Genomic DNA, 20502 nt, shown 5'->3' on the forward strand with positions numbered 1-20502 from the left:
CGCAAATAAGCTTGGAAGGCAGAAAAGAAGATGGATTCAGAAGATTCAAAATACGTACTTTAACATTCTCTGTCTGATAGCTTTCCTTGCCATGAAAATGTGCCAAATTCTCTAACTTTTCCAATCTTGTTAAGACCTTTTATAGTTTATTTCTTTTTCTTTCTTCTTACAGTGCTTATAGATATCAGATATCAATTTTGAATATATACATGTGATTATTTTTATAAAGTATATATTTTATAATTTAATTAAAATATAGATATAGCATTTAAAAACTAAAAATTTAAAATCTAAAATATTTAAATAAAAATATAATATTAAATGATAATTGTATGACATTTTGCTATATTCTTTTTATCAGTTGGGAATAAAATATTTGATTATTTTTATTCAGTGCTTGTTGAATATTTGAGTGTCAGGGATAGGATATAGATACTTCCTCTCTCTCTCTCTCTCTGAAATTGAAATTGGGACCCAATTCTTACTTTTCTAGAGTAAGAATTCTGGGGGCATTATTAAATCTCATTGGATGAAAGAACAGCTCATGGTTGTACAGGATGAGGTGGTCCAAGAATGAACGTAAGGCCCCAGAGGTGTGCCAGTGATTGTGACAATAATCTCAAATTTATTAAGTGATTATTTTTCAGCCATTATGGTACGAATTTTGCTTGCATTCTGTCTTCTAAGTCTCACTACAAACCTATGAGGAAGTTCAAATATTTTACCCATATTATAGATTTTAAAAATAGCCTTCAGCGGGTACTCTCCTATCCCTTAGTGTCTATATTATGGTTACACACCAATGTTCCCAATGTAATCTTTTGGCACTAGATTGGGAATTTTAAATTAGCTTGGTTGCTGATACAACTGAAAAGGTTTCTGCTTAGTTGTTGCTGTTACTTAAAGTTTATTCCTCATGCCAACATTAATGCACACACACTCACTGACACACTAATCTTTACATGAACTTTTTGAAATGATAGTTTAGATGATAAAATTAAGTCATAGAAAAATAGTATGACACCTGACCATGCAGTAATGCAGTAGTTTAGAGCATCAGCCTGGGATGCAGAGTAGTCAGGTTCAAAACCCTGAGGTCACCAGCTTGAGAGCAAGCTCATCTAGTTTGAGCATAGGCTTACCAGCTTGAGTGTAGGGTTACTGGCTTGAGTATGAAATCATAGATATGACCCCATTATAGCTGGCTTGAAGCTCAAGATCACTGGCTTGAACAAGGGGTCACTGGTTTGGCTGGAGCCCTCCTCCCCCAGTCAAGACACATTTGAGAAAACAATCAATGAACAACTAAAATACCACAACTATGACTTGATGCTTTTTATCTCTCCCTTCCTTTCTATCTCTTCCTGTCTGTACACCCCTCTCACTAAAGAGAGAGAGAGAGAGCATGACAATCATAACTTTCAAAGTGTTCTTCCTGACATTTCCAGTACCCACCTGACACCATACATAGTTATAACAGTATTATTGACTACATTCCTTATGCTGTTTAACATCCCTATGAATATTTTCTAACTACCAATTTATACTTCTTAATATCTTCACTTTTTCTACCACTATGCTGTACCTCTGAAACTAATATAAAATAATATTGAATGTAAAATGTAATTGAAAAAGAAATTTAAAAAGATAGTACAATTTGCCATAAATGATTAAATTCTAAACCATTGAGAAAATGCATATTTATGAAAAATTTTATACTTTTAACAAGTGGACTGGGTCCATATATATTTGTAAGTTGGAAAAACAATAATTACACATATGCAGACAAGTATTTCTTTTATTATCCCCAGTAAATGAAGCAGCCCTCAAGTTAGAAATGTCTCCTTTCTTGCTGTTTTTATAAAAAGTCTCAAGCATTATAAAGGCTGTCTAAATCACAATGCTTTAGGGTTAATCAATTAGGAGCATTCGAAAGAAACAGTAATTCTATCCTATCAGCAATCTATGGTAAAATTTTCCTACCTGGCATGCTGTCACTAAAATTAGATTTCAATACTAATTATTATATTGATTTAATTTAATGTATTATGCAGCTCACAGATGATTCACAGTGTGGGATTCTTATAAGATGCAACAGAAAGGCAATTTCCTTGAAATATAGCTTTCTTTTAATACTTGTGTGAGTGAAAAAACCCTTTATTACCAGAATCTTGAGATACACTCTCTATGCTTAACTGTGTCTCTATTCAGTTCTGGTCATCTGTTCCCTAAATATCCATACCAAGAAGAGCCTCCTTTCATAACGGATACAGGATGTAATAATTGCATTACACCTCTCTTTTGCTCTGTTTCCTACTAAACTAGAGAACAAATGAAGTCTCTCCAGGAGGCCCTGCAAAATCAACTTAAAGAGACGTCTGAGAAAGCGGAAAAACAACAGGCTACCGTAAGTGTCTTTCTTTTTTGTGTCCTTTGATTTGGAGCTAGGTAATTGCTAATTTTTCTTTTTCAAAAAAACTAACAAAATAGAGACAGATTCATAGAGAGCAGGCTAACAGCTGTCAGGGGTGGAGAAATTGATCAAAATAGAAAAAGGAGAAAAAAATTATGGACACAGGCAAGAGTGTGACGATTGCTAGGGGGAGGATGATGGGAGCAGGTGAAGAAGGGTAAAGGGAGGATAAAGGGTGATGGATGGAGACTTGACTTGGGGTGGTGAACACACAATACAGTGTACAGATGATGTGTTGCAGAATTCTGCACCTGAAACCTGTGCAATTTTGTTAACCCATTTCATCACCTCAATACCTTCAATAAAAAGGTAAAAAAAAATCACTGTGGAACAAATACAAGTGTAAAAAATAAAAATGAATACACAATAAAGAAAATGTAGTCAACAATATTATAAAAACACTTGATCAGCATTCATTCCAAAAAAATATTTTTGTTGTATGTGATCCTTAGGGGACTTCTGATTTTCAACTGTCATTTATAGATTAAAAATTGTGGGCAAAAGTGGAACGAGAGTGATGTGGTCCCACATCAATGCAATTGTTTTTGAATTGTGGGGTGTAATTGACATTGAACTATGTTAAGCTGTACTGGTCCCTAAGCCACACACCACATCTGCTGAATAAAAATCTATCAAGTGATGACATGCAAGCTGCTTATTCAGTCAACTCCACAGGTAATTCTGATACAACCCAAAGTTTAAGAATCAAATATCTCTCCAGATGTTCTCTTTCAGATGATGTTCTCTTGATGCCTTCTCCCCCATTTTAGTTCTTATAACTCATATGCACCATAGGCTGGAGGGATGCTGCTCCTGAGTGCAGTGCTAAAAACTAGTTTTCTTCCTTACTCAGACACCTTACACAACATTTATGGGAACTGGAACTGTCATTTGTGTCCAGAACCTGTACCTGTTTTAAATATAATACATTGATAGAAAATTTGAGGTATTGTAAGACCAACAGAAAACAACTACCAAGAGAGGCAGCATGCCCCATGACAGGGACCACAAGAAAGAATTGTGTGGGTCACAAGGCAGAAGAAGGCAGGGGAACTGAGGGATAAGTTTAACTGTGGTTTCTGTGGAAATTAATGGGGGAGGCATGGTAAGCAGTCTTAGGAATGACTAGTTTAAATGATTTCATTGGGCTGTGGGGCTAGAAACCACCCTGAGCTGATTAAGGCTGGTGGCCTGGAATGTGAGAACCTAATACAGTTGTGGTTGGGGTTGTAGGCTCTGAATTAGTAAATCTGCATTTGAAAAGCATAACATCAGAAGAAAGACACTTTTGGGGAGGTTGGGGAAAGAGAATCAATGCAAGGAGGAGAAGGTTAAAAAATATTTGAGAGTGACTCAGACATTATTGGGTTGTCCATAACAAGACATGCCTGCATATATGTGTAGGGTAGACTCTAAAGCATCAAGTTTACAGAAGATACAAACATGCATAATACAGAGTCTCCATCCAAATTGGTTACCTGGGATCCCAGCCCCTCTAATAACTGTCAGCCTGCCTTTCATTTGCAAAGCTTCCTTGAATAACATGGATTAGAGTGTGAAGTTTTGCTTCTGAAACTCAGCCTTGCCCATCATCTGGTACACTTGCTTCCTGATGACAATCTAGCTAATAATGACTGTTGACTTTCCTCAATACAAAATTGTTCTTACTAGTGGATTCACTGTTACCTGTTCTGCCCACTTATAAGGACAAGCCTGTTGACTCTTCTCTGCTATGCCATGCATGGCAACACGCCCTGCTCACCTGCAATGTATCCTAGTGCCTGGCATTCCAGACATTAGATGTTACATAAAAGAACAAACTTTCAGCAACAGCATATTGATCTCTTCTCTCAACACTGCCCTCATCCATAAGGTTGCCCACATTTCAGTCCTATTTCTGACTTGACCTATCACTTATTCTGGATTTCATCATAGCCTGGTTGCAAGTGATAGCATTTGGAGAAGAAAAGAAGTGCTCACACGTACAGTTGTCTCAGATCCTCACAATAAAACTACACACATTTTTTTTTCTGACAGTAACTCAGAATAAGTAAGTTTCTTGCTTGTATTTACACAGTGCCAAGGCATGAGCCATGCTTATTCCAATATGTTATGCAAACTGTGCCTATCATCCAAAAGAAGACAGCTATAACTTTTGAAAGAGCATGGCCAAAGTTAGAACATGGGAAATGTCATGGACAACAGATGCTTAGTTGGAAAGAGGAAGGAGGCAGGACTGGCCCAGTAACCCATGCCCTCATCTCAGCGGACTTGTAATGCCTTTCGTATGACCAACCTTGTATCCTGAGGGAGGGTTTCCCTCTCCCACCCTGAAGTTCTCTACTACACTAGAAACGTCCTCAGGGTATTCACAACCTAGCATGTGCTCCAGAAAATGATTACTCTGGATTTAAATTCCTAGTGGATCATCTTCTAGCTGTGTGATTTTTAACAAGCTCTTTACCTTCTACAAGTCTCCTTATTTGTAGATTTTGGTGATGATTCAAATTAAAATAACATACATGATTTCCATAAAATCATATCTGGCATATAATAGAGAGTAAACATTAATATCATTCCCCTTTGCTTTCTCCTTTTTTATTTTTTTCTGTTTCATCTGCACCACTTCTTAGCTGAGCAAATATAAGAAAGTTGTTTTAGATCTCAGGCTCTTTTATTGTGCTACTTATCTAACAATTTATTTGGTGATTATATGAGCTGATGCAGGCAAGTGCTGAACAGTGTTTAATCAATTATAAGCAACCTCTTTATCAAAACCTTGCAAGACTGTTTTCTACCTTGCACTTCAGACACCCGCCACTCACAATTCCAATTTGTTCCCTGTGCTTCTGACCTACAAGTTATAGATTGGAGGTTCTAAAGAACTCCTTCTTTGATTAATTTTCTAGAGTGGTTCACAGAACTCAAACATTTTACTTACTAGGTTACTGGTTTATTATAAAAGGATATAACTCAGAAACAGTAAGCTGGAAGAGACACATAGGGCCAGGCATGGGGGAAGGGCATGGAGCACCCACGCATTCTGAGTGTAACATTCTCCCCATATCTTCCTGTGTTCGCCAATCCAGGAGCTCTCTGAACCCTGTCTTTTGGGTTATTATAGAGACTTCATTACTTAAGCATAATTGGTTAAATTATTGGCTGCCAACAGTTTGTTCAACCTCCAGACTGCCTCTCTTCTCCAGAGGTCAGGAGACGGTCATTAAAGTTTTAATCCTTTAATCACATGGTTGTTTCTCTTGGCAAGCACCTCCCATCCTCAAATGCAGTTCAAAAGCACTTAAGGTTTTCTAAGGTTCTTAGAAGTTGTGAACCAGGAACTATGGAGAAACCAAATACATGTTTCTTACTATAAAGGACAGTAATCACAATGAGCTTTTATCATCGTAATCATTACAATTACCATTTCATCTTTATAGTCATTTAAACCTTTTGTTATTTATTAATATCATAGGAAGAAATATCAGGAATGAGAGAAGAATGAATACCCAAAAAAACAAAGATTCATCTTTGCTTATATTGCTTTATAAAATAATTTTTTAGGCACATTGCCAGTATCAGTTCTTAAAAACTGCCTTTGAATTGTTTGAGATTGCCCTAGAGTTTTCAGAAAATTAGAAACACTTTTTTATGGATATTAGACATTTTACCTACTAGTGATCAAAGTTAAATATGGCTTTATTTTTACTAATAAGAACTAGATAATTGAGGTAACATTTTACCATTGGCTTGCATTTTCTTAACTACAGACTGATTTTTTCTTTTATTTACTATTGTTTTCAATTTTGTTTTTATATACCATACCTATATAAGTCTTGTTTTATGCAGGTTTATACAAGTATATATATATATATACAGGTGCAATGATGTATGTGAGTGTATGTGTCTGTGTGTATATGAAAAGACAGAGATAGACACACAGAGAGATAAGGAAGAGAAAAACAGTATATATTTCAGTGCAAGATTTTTTATTCATTATTACTTTATAAAATTAAAATATAAAAAAATTGGCATATGATATGAAAACCTTCAATTAAAAATACAAATGTTGGTATAACCAAAGGTATACCTTACTACTTTTTTAAAGTTAAGAAATGTCTATACCCATGTCACCATCTGATGACAAAGTCAGAAAATGTATGCATTACTATAGTGACAGTTCACAGTAGAAGCAAAATTTTTAAATGAATTTCAAGAGAAGTTTTACTGGAGCTGTCCCAATGTGTAAATGAGAAGTTACTATCTTGGTCTTTGGTCTTTGCCAGAATGTATAAAAGGAGATTAGATGATGGAGAATGAACAGAAGAGAGTAAGTTTCAGACAATTTTAAAGTCAGAAGGCTTGTTTCTCCAATGGGAGCCTCTTTTTTATGGGGTTACAGTCCTGGTAAGAGAATTATCCACTTGTGACATTCTGGGACAGGGGCTGATAAAAACTTTACATTATCTATGATAAGAATACTGGAGACTTGTACTTATACCCTAGGGAAATGAACATCAGACATAGAAAATAGACTGGTCTCCCTTTCTTACACAGATAAATGCACACTCTTTCACCTAAATTCAGACAAAGAATTTCTGAAACACTTCACAGAACAGAGAACTCATCTCTTGGGATCCCATTCTGACTTTCATAGACTTAGTGCCCTTCCATGTGGGACCCTCCTATATGTTATTACAATAACTTATGCATACTTGTTATTACCATATCATTGTGTTATAATTGCCTCTTTATGGATTTCTATAGGAGAAGAAAAGAAAAAATGGATATAGTTTGTAAATCTGTTAAAAGCAAGATATTTTTGATAGTAGTCTATCTTTGTAACATACACATGCACACACAAACTGATGTTTTCATAAACAAGAATGCAATCATCATTGGCAATGTTCTCCAAATATTTTGCATGTTGATAGCTTACAATAATCTATTCAGTAAACAAACACAAAAGCAAAAATATCAAACACATTCACTTTGGAGTCACTCTTCTGGAAAACTCCTTGAATAAATTATATATTCAATTGTTTTGTAATTTTTTATGACTAAAAACTAAAAATATCCCTCAAATTTCTCTTCTCTGTTTCCCACACCTACTAGAACAGTTCATTATAAATATGATTGTGTTTTTAATCACATTCAATATATATGCACATATACACATATAAGTAAATTCCTGTTTATAGCTATCATGAAAAAGTTAAGTAAACGACATGTACCTTTCTGTATGATAGCATATGCTTTTATAATTTCTACTCTAATCTATTTTTTTAATGGTGATCTTCACTTTCAACATTTTTTATTAAAAATGTATAGAACATGGCCAGTTTTGATACAATTCTATCAGAAGCTTATTGCTTATATAGCTATTTGACAAATGATTACACTGGGGAACAGAATTTTTGTTGCATCCACAAAAACACATGTTCTTACCTAACTCAATTGTTTTGATCCCAAATCTGACATTAGTTTTTCTCTGTAAGCTACAGGTTTTTTTTGAAATTCAAGATTTTAGGTTTTCTTCTTATTGTAAAATTTTTAACATTTAGTTTAACATAATGAAGTAGAATATCTTCTTGGGAATCATCTCTGTGAAAATATAATAATTTATACAATGCAGTAAATACACTAAAAGATATGATTGTATCAGAATTTATCTACGATTTCAAAATAGAACATACTAAAACACTTGTTTTAATCACAAAATTTGCATAAAACATTTAAATTCTATTCAGGCAAAAATTTGCATTTATAGCTCTTGTGTTTGTGTACTTCTTGAGGACAATCTCATTTGATGCTCCAGCAGTCATCTACTCACCACTAACAGCTCCAAGATTTTTGGGAAACTTATCAAGGTGACTGTTTAGGAAGTGAATCTTAATGCTCATGTTATATTCAATGTCGCGGAAAGCCAACAGCATTCTTTGAACCAGAAGTTCATAATTTTCTGCTTTTTTGTTGCCAAGGAAGTTTTTTGTAACTGCCACAAAAGACTGCCATGCTGCTTTCTCCTCCTTATTCATCTTCCTGGCAAATTCTTCGTCACGTATGAGGATGCAAATTTAAGGTCCATCAAATACACCTGTTTTTATCTTCTCAAAAGACAAAGCAGGAAAATAATAAGTTGAAAGCATTTAATTTCTCTATTCAAAGCCTGAACAAACTGCTTCATTAAGCTAAGTTTGATATGAAGTGGGGGGAAAATGATAGTGCCTCAATTAACTACAGGTTCATTCACAATATTTTGCATCCTTACTTCCAGAGCTTCACGTTTCAGCCACTCCTTCTGTGTCCAGTGTTTCTCCTGAGTTTGGCTGTCCCACAAACACAGAAAGCAAGGATACTTTGTGAAACCTCTCTGTTGTCCTAGCAGGAAATTTACCATTTTAAGATCCAGACAAATAATTCAGTTATGCGCCTCATACTTCAGAAAGTTGAGGACAATTTTTATGTCATTCAATTTAGGTTGGCTAAACTGCTGAAGGGTTAATGACTGCTTGGCATCAGAAGAAGACCCTTCAGATTCTATAACCATTTCCTCATGCATCTTTTCAAAATACACTTGATCACCATGTTCACTTTCTTTGTCCTTTGAAGAAATAAAACCATTGAAAAATGGAACCATGAGTGTCTCAGAGTGTGGGATAGGTCGTATTGCTGAAGGAATAGTAGGATATGCGATCATATGCTATTTTTTCTTGCTGATGCCCTTTGTATGGATCAGACAGAAATAACAGTCACTGCTGCGGTCCTTAGGTTCATGCCAAACCATGGGAATACCAAAAGACATTCCTTTGTGTTTTCCTTTTGTCCAGGCACAAAGCATTTCCTCACAATTATTACACACAATATGAGGAGCCCAATTCTTGTCTTGATCGCCAAGGGGAACTTGAAAATAGGCAATATATGCATGTGTCACAAAAGATGAAATATTAAGCCTTTGACATTGAAGTGTGTAACAGCCACATATATAACAGAAGGTGTAAGGACTATTCTTTATACCTTACTCGAAGAAGCCATGATTCAATCTTAAAACAAAATAAGAGGGTGCTTTTATCAGATAAAAATTTTTACATTTAAAAACAACTACAATTATGAAAAAGCGATGTTTGTAAAACATTAATTGCCTTATGGTTATGTTCAACCCAAGTGTTGTTACCCTTTTACTCCAACTTAAAAACCAATGCATGCCATTAACTATAACAAAAAATTAAAATTGCATAAAAACTAGAGCATGCACTGAAAAACAGATTTCATATTTAGAATCAGTGATGCAGAAATATATAGAATCAGTTCTAAAACTTCATGCAACATAAAATGAAGAAAGATTGATCCCTAGTGTTATTAGCCTTTTAGTAAGAACTAGGAATCTTAGAATAAACCATCTCTTTTTTTTTATTCACATAATCAGATGCACTTATTCAATACATAATTCTTGAATTGCTATCCTGATGACATACTGATGACATTGCTAACTTCTTCCTTGAAAATCAACACTAAAGAAATTACAGAAGTTGGAGGAAAATATGGACCAAAGAATAGACAGGAACAAATACAGAAAACAAACAAAGTCATGAGTATCTCCTGGGAAGCTAGATGTCTCACAGGAATGAGTGAATGCGGGCTGTGGAGGAGTGGTTGCTGCTGGTGGGCAGAGGGCAGCTGCAGGATACAGGAGAGGGTAGGCTGAGGGCCCATTGTTTCTAATCTTTTGAAGTATCACCTCTCTCTCCTTTATCCTGGAATCAGTAGCAACAACTCAGGTCTCTATGTCATTATTGTAACATCAGCGCAGCCTACAACTCTGCTGAAGTGAAGAGCTGAAGGTGTCAGAATGTTGTAGTCTTTACTTAACACTTCCACACACCTTGGAACCCTCAGCAGAATTCTGTGGTTCTAAGTTCTCTGCCCTGGGTTTTTGCTTTACACACCAGGACAGCTGCCTTTCTTCCCCCCACCTCTTTCTTTTTCTATATACCTGTGGTTTTCAACCTTTTTACACTTGGGAACTGTGAAAATAAAATTATTTCAGGGACTACTAAGGTGGAAATCATCCTGAACATAAGTGAATTTGACTAAGATCTTTGGTGGTATAATCTCCATTTAACATCAGGGTGCTTAATACTTTTGAGGACCAGCATGAAATTATTGGTGGATCAGTCCACCAACTGGAGGTTAAAAATCCCTGCTTCACATTACCACTCAGAGTAGTTAATAACCCTAAGAGAAAATAAGCTAAGAAGCTCGCATAACATAATATCTGAGATCTGAAATATAGAGCTACTAAAAGGAAAGAGGTGTGCATTGGACCATATGTGTACTCTGAAGCAGAATTTTTGAAATAGATGTAATAAAATTTTAATCTAAACATATTAAATACATCCAAGGAGATAAGGGGAGAATTAATAATACAAAGAAAAACATGAAGCCATAAAAATATGCTAGTTGGAAATATTAAATATAAGAATACCCAATACCCAAAATAAAGAACACACTAGATTGTGTAAGTAGCTAAAATAAAGTAGTATGTAGTAGTAATGATAAAAAAGAATTACAAAACACAGCAGGAAAATAATGCACAAGAAATAGAAAAAAACATTAAAAGATGTTTCTTTAATACTACTGTTCAAACTCAGTGTAATAAGAAAAGAAACATCTATAAAGACTAGGGAAAAAATCAATAAAATAGAAAAGCAAACAGATGAATTTATTTTCTGGGAAAATTTTGATAAATAGATTTTAGAAAGATTGTATATTAATAAAAAAACAAAAAAGAAAAATAAGAAGACAGAATCAAAATTTAATATATGAAATAAAAAAAGAGCAAATAGCTATCTTCACAATAGAAGTTCAAATAATGGCATTATAAAAAAAGCAATTTTTAGTGATAAATTTAAAAATTTGTATGTAAATTCTTAGATAAATAAATATAATATGCTAAAGAAGAAATTCATTATTTAAATAGCCTACTATGGGTGGAATTTATTGGGCTAAAAGACCTCTATTCCCAATACTTTCAGGACCAGAAAGTTTTAATGGTGACTTCTACCTAATTTTTAAAGATCAGTTAATTCCTAACAAATTCAAAGGCAAATATGTTTCTGGAAAACAGAATAAAGTACAAACACTGTAATTTCATTCTGTATGTACCTACATTTATGATTCTAAATCAATTAATGATGATATACACAAATAAGCTAATAGCCATTTTTATTAGTGAACGTAGACACAAATAAACTATATAAACCAATTCAACAGTATTTTAAAATATATCATGACCAATAAATGCAAACATCTACAGCTTAAATAAATAATGCTTATATCTGTGAAAGAATTTGTTCTGTTTTGAATTGAATGATTATATTCTAAAACTACAGAAGAAGGTGGCAGAAACCTTAACAAATAGGAGAATAACATATACATTTTAAAAATATTTTATATAGTTATATAAAATATATACATTTATATAAAATGATATGATATATAATATAATATATACAGCATATCAAATTTATATAAATATTACATATTAAATATAAATATATATATTATAGATTATATTTATATAATTTTAATGTCTATTTGGTAGAATGTAAGAGAAGTCATATTTTATATTACTGAGAGTCATGATACTTCAAATTTTGATAAAGATTCACTTTATGCTTTTTCTCCTTATTTCAAGATTGTAGGTTAACTATGGATTAAATTAATATATATATATATTTGGAAATAATTCTATAATTATTTTTTTGCAAAGAAGACTATAGTGGTATAATTGAAGTTTAGATAAGAAAAGAAAACTAAGATAATTGAAACTGCACACTCTCAGAAAAAAACCTTTTGCATTTGATTCTGTAAATATCATTGTGCTATTTTAGATTTAAGAGCATATAACAGATATGTGCTCTCCTTGATTATATATCTAATTATTATGTCTTTTTTCATAAAAATATTAGATTTTATATTTTATTCTAGTGATACTGCAAATACCCCACATCATTTGACACATTCATAGTAAAATGCTTGAAACTTAACAATGTTATTGCTTTTAAATCATAAAGCATAAAAGATAATCTTCTGAGAGTAAACTGGAAAAATCTTGATCTAATCTGTTGAAAATATTTTTTTATGAACATGTGAACATTTGTTTTCATCTCCAAGCAAATAATGAAGTGACAAATCTTTCAAATCTGTGCTCTTCATCAAATAGCTAATAACAAGAAAGAATGAGCTCTCAGGTGTAACCAGAATAATTAAAAATATTAATACTCAATGGAGACATTTTCCTACTCTTGTTAATTTTTATGGCTTAACTTACCTTCAGAAATAATTAGTCTAAAAGCAAGAATTAACATCAAGTTTTGACTCTTATTAGGAATAAAAGATTGTTATATTCTTTGAATCATAATTCAAAGTAAATAAATGATACTTTTTTTGTTTCTGAGAATTGTTTCATAACTATCTGCTAGGAATGCTTATATTAACAAGGATGTTAAAACCTGCTGCTATTCTAGACCAATGGTTTCAAAATGCTAATTTTTTTTAATATTCTGAGTATATTTTTAGGTCCTGAATGTTTTTTACAATTTACTGATTGATTTTTAAAGAGAGAGAAAGAGAGAGACAGAAACATCAATCAGTTTCTGTATGTACCCTGACCAGGGACTGCGACCTCTGCATATCCAGAGGATGCTCCAACCAACCAACCTATCTGGCCAGGGTCGGTCCTGAATATTTGCGTATGATATTCTTAAGATTTTTTCTGCTCTACTTTAACATTTAAACAATTACATTCTTGACATTGCAATACATTTTCACTGTAATTGTAATTGAAGATGATTGTTAATTAAAGATAACATAACAAATACTATCAAAGTGTTGATTTACAGTGGAAAAGCAAGATATTAATATAAACAAGATGGTTTTAAATAGTTCATGACTTAAATAAAAGAGTAAGCTGTAAACAACAGAATTTTCTGGTGCTCATGAAGTGATTGTGTAGATGTCATTAATGTGTTGACTGACAGTTGTTTTTGTCTGTTTTGTAATGCAAGCGCATGTCTTAAGCTTTGATCACAGAGGCATCCACTGCAAAGAGCCATTTCTTTCCAAGATGACTATCTGAAATTACTACACTGCCAGCCACAAAAAGCCCGCTGTCTGTCCCCTCCTTCCCCCATGGCCACACCCTCTCCTTTGCTTTCCACAGATTTTGGTTGATTTACATAACTGAATGGTAACTGACTCTATGGGTTGCTTGTCTTTCTCTTTCCATGCTCTAAATTTCTATTAGTATGTTGTAAATTCATCAATAGTGAGTGAGCCCATGACACCCTAGCCAGTGGTTCTCAAACTTTTTGAAGTAGGGGCGCATTTAAAATCCTATAAATAATTGTAGGTGCATTATATACAAATTTCTGAGAAATATGTTATAATAGTTATGTCAAATATTAAAGAAAAAGATATAAAGTTCAAGCGTGCTTTTATGGTAGTTAAACAAAATAAATATGACAAAATTAAATTTATTCTGACATTAAAAAACATTTTCATGTTACATTTTTTGAGTTATACTTTTTAGAATTCATAGAAAAGAGGGGTTAAAAAATTAAAAAATGACAAAAAGTTATCTTTTTATATATATATATAAAAATACATTCTTAGTAAGATTTAGTAAATTTGGCAGGTCCCGTGGCAAATATGTTAAATTTTTTCATTCTTGTGTTTATGAGAAACATGAGCCTGTTGTGTCCTAGCGATTTCTTCAATATTTGGGCATATATTTGAAAGGCAAACTCTCATTTTCTCATCAATACACTGAAGAATTCCTCCCTTTTACTCTTAATTGTGTTGAGTGCAGAAAAAATCCACCATACATATCATCTTAACTTTACACCAAACAAAGGATAGAAGAATCTTGCCTCCCGTCTTTCCAGGGAACATGGGGTAGTGTAAACAATCCAGCACCACAGCTTAACAGCCTTTTACAATCTAATCAGGCAAGTAAGGTGGGGGATTGGGCAGACTGTCAGCTTACAGCCAATTACCCACACCTCTGTCCCCAAAAATCTAAACTCCAAAAACCTTCTTGGGTTTTTGTTCCCCATCAGGTACATATTTCTCTAGAATACCATAGGGCATACCTGGAAATCTTCTAGGGTGCACCAGCGTGCCCTGGCACACACTTTGAGAACCACAGCCCTAGGCCCTCACCTTCAATCCCAATGAAAGCAGAACCTTCACACCACCCCTCTCTCCCTTCTCTGCCTTCATTGTGTGGTTCCAGGTGTGCCATGTTAGGACATGCAAGTAACAAACTTTATTTTATTTATTTATTTGTTCATTTATTTTTTTTTATCTTTAAACAATTTTATTTTAAAACTTGTGTTATGGTAAAATTTCAAACTCAAAAAAGAAAGAGAACAGTATAGTGAATAACATTCTCAACAGTGATCAACACAGCTAGTCTCACTTGTCCCCAGCAATTCTCATTTTCTTATTTTTTATTAATTATTGTGTTCACATAGATTCTAATGTCACCCATGTTCCCTTGTACATCCCCCGTTTCCCTCCCTGTAACGCCCTCTGCTCTTCCCTTTAAGATTTGCTTTTCTGCCCTCATCCCATCCTATCACCCTATCATCCCCTTTCCCTATGTTTGTTTTCCTTCTGGATCCTTTTATTCCGTCTCTAATCTGCTCCTCAGTTCATATTGTTCGTCGGATTCCTCATATGAGTGAGGTCATATGATATTTTTCTTTCTCTGCCTAGCTTATTTCACTTAACATAATAGTTTCCAGTTCCATCCATATTATCACAAAAAATAATATTTCATTCTTTTTCATGGCCCCATAGTATTCCATTGTGTATATGTACCAAAGCTTTTTAATCCACTCGTCCACTGACAGGCACTTGGGCTGTTTCCAGCTCTTGGCTTTTGTAAACAATGCTGCCATAAACATGGGGGTGCAATTCTCCTTTTCAAACTGTGCTATTGTTGAGGTATATTCCTAAAAGTGGGATGGCTGGGTCAAAAGACAGTTTGATATTTATTTTTTTGAGGAATCTCCATACTGTTTTCCACAGTGGCTGCACCAGTCTGCATCCCCATCAGCAGTGCAGGAGGGTTCCCTTTTCTCTACATCCTCGCCAGCACTTGCACTGTGTTGTTTTGTTGATGAGCGCCATTCTGACTGGTGTGAGGTGATATCTCATTGTGGTTTTAATTTGCATTTCTCTAATGATCAGTGATGAGCATTTTTTCATATGCCTATTGACCATCTGTATGTCCTCCTTGGAGAAGTGTCTATTCATCTCTTTGCCCATTTTTTGATTTGACTCCTTATCTTCCTGGTGTTGAGTTTTACAAGTTCTTTATAAATTTTGGTTATTAACCCCTTATCAGACATATTTTCGAATATGTTCTCCCATTGTGTGGTTTGTCTTTTTATTTTATTCATATTGTCTTTAGCTGTGCAAAAGCTTTTTATTTTGATATAGTCCCATTTGTTTATCCTGTCCTTTATTTCCCTTGAGCGTGGAGATAAATCAGCACATATATTGCTGCGAGAAATGTCGGAGAGCTTATTACCTATGTTTTCCTCTAGGATGCTTATGGTTTCGTGACGTACATTTAAGTCTTTTATCCATTTTTGAGTTTATTTTTGTGAATAGTGTGAGTTGGTGGCTGACCAAGTTTCCCAACAACATTTGTTAACGAGACTGTCTTTACTCCATTTTATGATATCACCACTCCTGTCAAATATCAATTATTCGTAAAGGTGCAGGTTCATTTCTGGGTTCTCTGTTCTGTTTCATTTATCTATATGCCTATTCTTATGCTAGTACCAAGCTGTTTTGAGTACAATGGCCTTGTAGTATATTTGATTTCCGGAAGTGTGATACCACCCACTTTATTATTTTTTTTAAAGATTGCTGAGGCTATTCTTGTTCTTTTTTGGTTTCTTATGAATTTTTGGAATATTTGTTCTATATCTTTGAAGTATGTCCTTGATATTTTAATAAGAATTGCATTGAATTTATAAATTGCTTTGGGTAATATGAACATTTTAATGATGTTTATTCTTCTTAACCATGAATACTATATATGCTTCTAATTTTTTTTTCAGATTGATTTTTGAAAGATTACATTTTTTAAGAAATTTGTCCATTTCACCTAAGTTGTCTAATATTTCTTTGTAAGTTGTCTAATATTTTGGCATACAGTTCTTCTTAGTATTTTCTTACTTCCTTTATTTCTGCTATGTCTGTTGTTACTTCACCACCCTCATTTCTAAATTTAACTTCCTTGGTTAAATTTACTCCTAGGTACCTTATTTTTTTGTTGAAATAGTGAAGGGGATTGTTTTCTTAATTTCTCTTTCAGACAGATCATTGTTGATGTATAGAAATGCCTTTGGTTTCTGAGTATTAATTTTATATCCTGCCACCTTACTGAGTTCCTTTATTAGGTCCAGTAGATTTTTGACTGTGACTTTAGGGTTTTCTAGGTACAGTATCATATCAACAGCAAATAATGATAGTTTTACTTCTTCTTTTTCAACTTGAATGCCTTTTATTTCTTCTTCTTGTCTGATTGTTGTGGCTAGGACTTCCAGAACTATATTGAATAAGAGTGGTGAAAGGGAGCACCCCTGCCTTGTTCCTGATCTTAAGGGGATTGCTTTTTACTTTTGTTCATTGAGTATGATGTAGGCTGTGTACCTGTCATAGATGGCCTTTTTCATATTGAGATATGTTCCATGTATTCCCACTTTGCTGAGAGTTTTTATCATAAATGGATGCTGGATTTTATCGAATGCTTTTTCTGCATCTATTGATATTAACCTGTGGTTTTTGTCCTTCCTTTTGTTTATGTGATGAATCACATTGATTGATTTGTGAATATTGTACCAGCCTTGCCTCCCCAAAATAAATCCCACTTGATCGTGGTGTATGACTTTTTTTTTATGTATTGCTGGATCCAGTTTACTAATATTTTGTTGAGAATTTTAGCATCTAAATTCATCAGGGATATTGGCCTATAGTTTTTTTTTTTCTTTGTGTTGTCTTTGCCTGGTTTTGGAATCATAATTATACTCACCTCGTTAAAGGAGACTTGGAAGTTTTGCCTCCTCTTGAATTTTTTGAAATAGCTTGAGGATAGGAGTTAATTCTTCTCTGAATTTTTGGTAGAATTCACCTGTGAAGCCATCTGGTCCAGGGGCTTTTGTTTGTTGGGAGTTTATTGATAACTCTTTCAATCTCATTTGTTGTAATCGGTCTATTTAGGTTTTCTAATTTTTTTTTCAGATTGATTTTTGAAAGATTATATTTTTTAAGGAATTTGTCCATTTCACCTAAGTTGTCTAATATTTCTTTGTAAGTTGTCTAATATTTTGGCATACAGTTCTTCTTAGTATTTTCTTACTTTTTTTATTTCTGCTGTGTCTGTTGTTACTTCACCACCCTCATTTCTAATTTTATTTATTTGAGTTCTTTCTCTTTTTTTCTTGATGAGTCTGGCTAAGGGTTCATCGATATTGTTTACTTTTTCAAAGAACCAGTTCTTGGTTTCATTGATCCTCTCTATTGTTTTTTTAGTCTCTATGTCATTTATTTCTGCTCTGATCTTTATTATTTCCTTCCTTCTACTTCCTCTAGGCTTTACTTGCTATTCTTTTTTTTTAGTTCTTTTAGTTGCAGTATTAAGTTTTTTTTTATCTTTTTCTAGCTTCATAAGGTATGCCTATAATGCTATGAACTTCTCTCTCAGAACTGTTTTTGCTGTGTCCCTGAGAGTTTGAGTTGTTTATGCTCATTTTCATTTGTTTCAAGAAAATTTTTGATTTCTTCCTTGATCTCATTGTTTACCCAGTCATTGTTTAATAACATACTATTTAGTTTGCAAGTGTTTGAGTGTTTTTCAGTTTTCCTATTTTAGTTGATTTCTAGTTTCATGCCATTTTGGTCAGAGAAGATGCTTGATGTGGTTTTGATCTTCTTAAATTTATTAAGACTCATTTTATACCCTAATATGTGGTTTATCCTAGAAAATGTACCATGAACACTTAAAAGAATGTATATTCTGCTGCTTTAGGGTGAAAGGTTCTGAAGATATCTATTAAATCCAGTTGATCTAGTGTATCACTTAATTGTGTTGTGCCTTTCATAATTTTTTTCTTGAGGATCTAGCCATTGATGTTAGTGGGGTATTGAAATCCCCTACTATTATAGTATTGCTGTTGATCTCGCCCTTTATGTCCATCAAAATCTGCTTTATATATTTAGGTGCTCCAATATTAGGTTCATATATATTTATAATGGTTATCTCTTCTTGTTGGATTGCTCCCTTTATCATTATGTAGTGACTTTCTTTATCCCTTACTATAGTCTTTGTTTTAAAGTCCATTTTGTCTGATATAAGTATTGCTACTCCAGCTTTTTTTTTCATTTCCATTTGCATGAAATATTTTTTTTCCATCCTTTTACTTTCAGTCTATATGTATCTTTTGTTTTAAGGTGTGTCTCCTGTAGATAGCATATGTATGGGTTCTGGTTTTTTATCCATTCAGCTACCTTATGTCTTTTGATTGGAGCATGTAATCCATTTACATTTAATGTTATTATTAATATGTAGTTGTTTATTGCCATTTTATTCTTTAAAGCTATATTTCTCTTTTACTACATTCTTTTCCCCATTTGTTCTGTTTACAACAGGCCTCTTAACATTTCTTGCAGCATTGGTTTGGTTGTAATGAATTCTTTGAGTTTTTGTGTGTGTGTGTGTGTTGTTTTTTTTTTTTTGTCTGGAAATCTTTTAGTTTCTCCTTCTATTTTAAACAAAAACTTTGCTGGATAAAAAAGTCTTGTTGCAGGCTCTTGTTCTGCATTACTTTGAATATGTCTTCCATTCTCTTATGACCTCAAGTGTTTCTGTTGAGAAATTGGATGTCATTCTTATGGGGGCTCCTTTGTAAGTGATAGCCTTTTTTCTCTAGCAGCTTTTAATATTTTCTCCTTATCTCTTAGCTTTGGTATTTTAATTATGATGTGTCTTGGTGTAATTTTTTGGGGGGGATTCTCTTTAATGGAATTCTCTGTGCTTCTTGAACTTGTATGACTTTTTCCTGCATCAATTTAGGGAAGTTTTCAGCTATGATTTCATTGAACAAGGTCTCTAACCCTTGTTCTTTCTTTTCTTTTTCAGGAACCCCTATGATGCATATGTTGTTTCTCTTTAGGTTGTCACAGAGCTGTCTTAGAGTTTCTTCAGATTTTTTTAGTCTCTTTTCTTTTTGCTGCTCCACTTTTGTGCTTTCACTTATCTTGTCCTCTAAGTTGCTGATTCAATTCTCTGCTTCATCCAGCCTGCTTTTAATTCCTTCTAGTGTAGTCTTCATTTCTGATATTGTGTTTGTCATTTCTGTCTGGTTCCTCTTTATGATTTCCATGTCCTTTTTGATGCTTTTAATTTTTTTACTGCAGTGTTCTTTAAGTCCATCCATTGTAGCTTTGAGATCTTTCAGCATCCTAAAAATCATTATTTTATAGTCTGCATCCAGTAATTTGAGTACTTCCAATTTGTCCAAGACTTTATTGGAGGATTTATCTTGTTGAAGCATATGACTTATGCTTCTTTGCCTACCCATTATTCTCTATGACTTGTAGGCTTCTTTCAGCTGTGATCTCCTTACCTAGTGTAGCCTCTTTAAAGTCTTGATTTGTTTGTTTTCTTTTCAGTTTTCTTAACTCAGTAGTCGTCTTGTTTACTGATCTCAGCAGAGGGCTTATTTGGAGTTTTATCTAGGAATGTGGTGGGTGTATCTTGAGACTATGAAGGCCCGATCTGTGCCAGCTTCTCTCTGGGTGCAGGGTGTTTTCACAGCTTCAGTAGGGGGAGGTGTATCTCAGATCTCTATGGAGACCTGAGTTATTACCCCTCTTCCCCACTTCCTGTTTTCAGGTGTGTCTTGTTGCTCTGATTGGAGCTGGAGAGCTTTCTGGAGGTGGGTCAC

The 20502-nt window shown here is 33.9% G+C and overlaps 1 protein-coding gene across 2 annotated transcripts in view; it reads left to right on the plus strand.

Annotated features, from left to right (window-relative positions):
• The window catches only part of LUZP2 (leucine zipper protein 2), a 498752-nt gene that overhangs the window by 257529 nt on the left and 220721 nt on the right, over nt 1–20502 (plus strand). For both annotated transcript variants that reach the window (XM_066251151.1, XM_066251149.1), the window contains exon 4: nt 2326–2407. In XM_066251151.1, the coding sequence (XP_066107248.1) occupies nt 2326–2407 (82 nt within the window). The remainder of the gene's footprint in view (nt 1–2325; nt 2408–20502) is intronic.

The sequence above is a fragment of the Saccopteryx bilineata genome, chromosome 1, assembly GCF_036850765.1.
Source record: "Saccopteryx bilineata isolate mSacBil1 chromosome 1, mSacBil1_pri_phased_curated, whole genome shotgun sequence".
NCBI classification, from domain to species: domain Eukaryota; kingdom Metazoa; phylum Chordata; class Mammalia; order Chiroptera; family Emballonuridae; genus Saccopteryx; species Saccopteryx bilineata.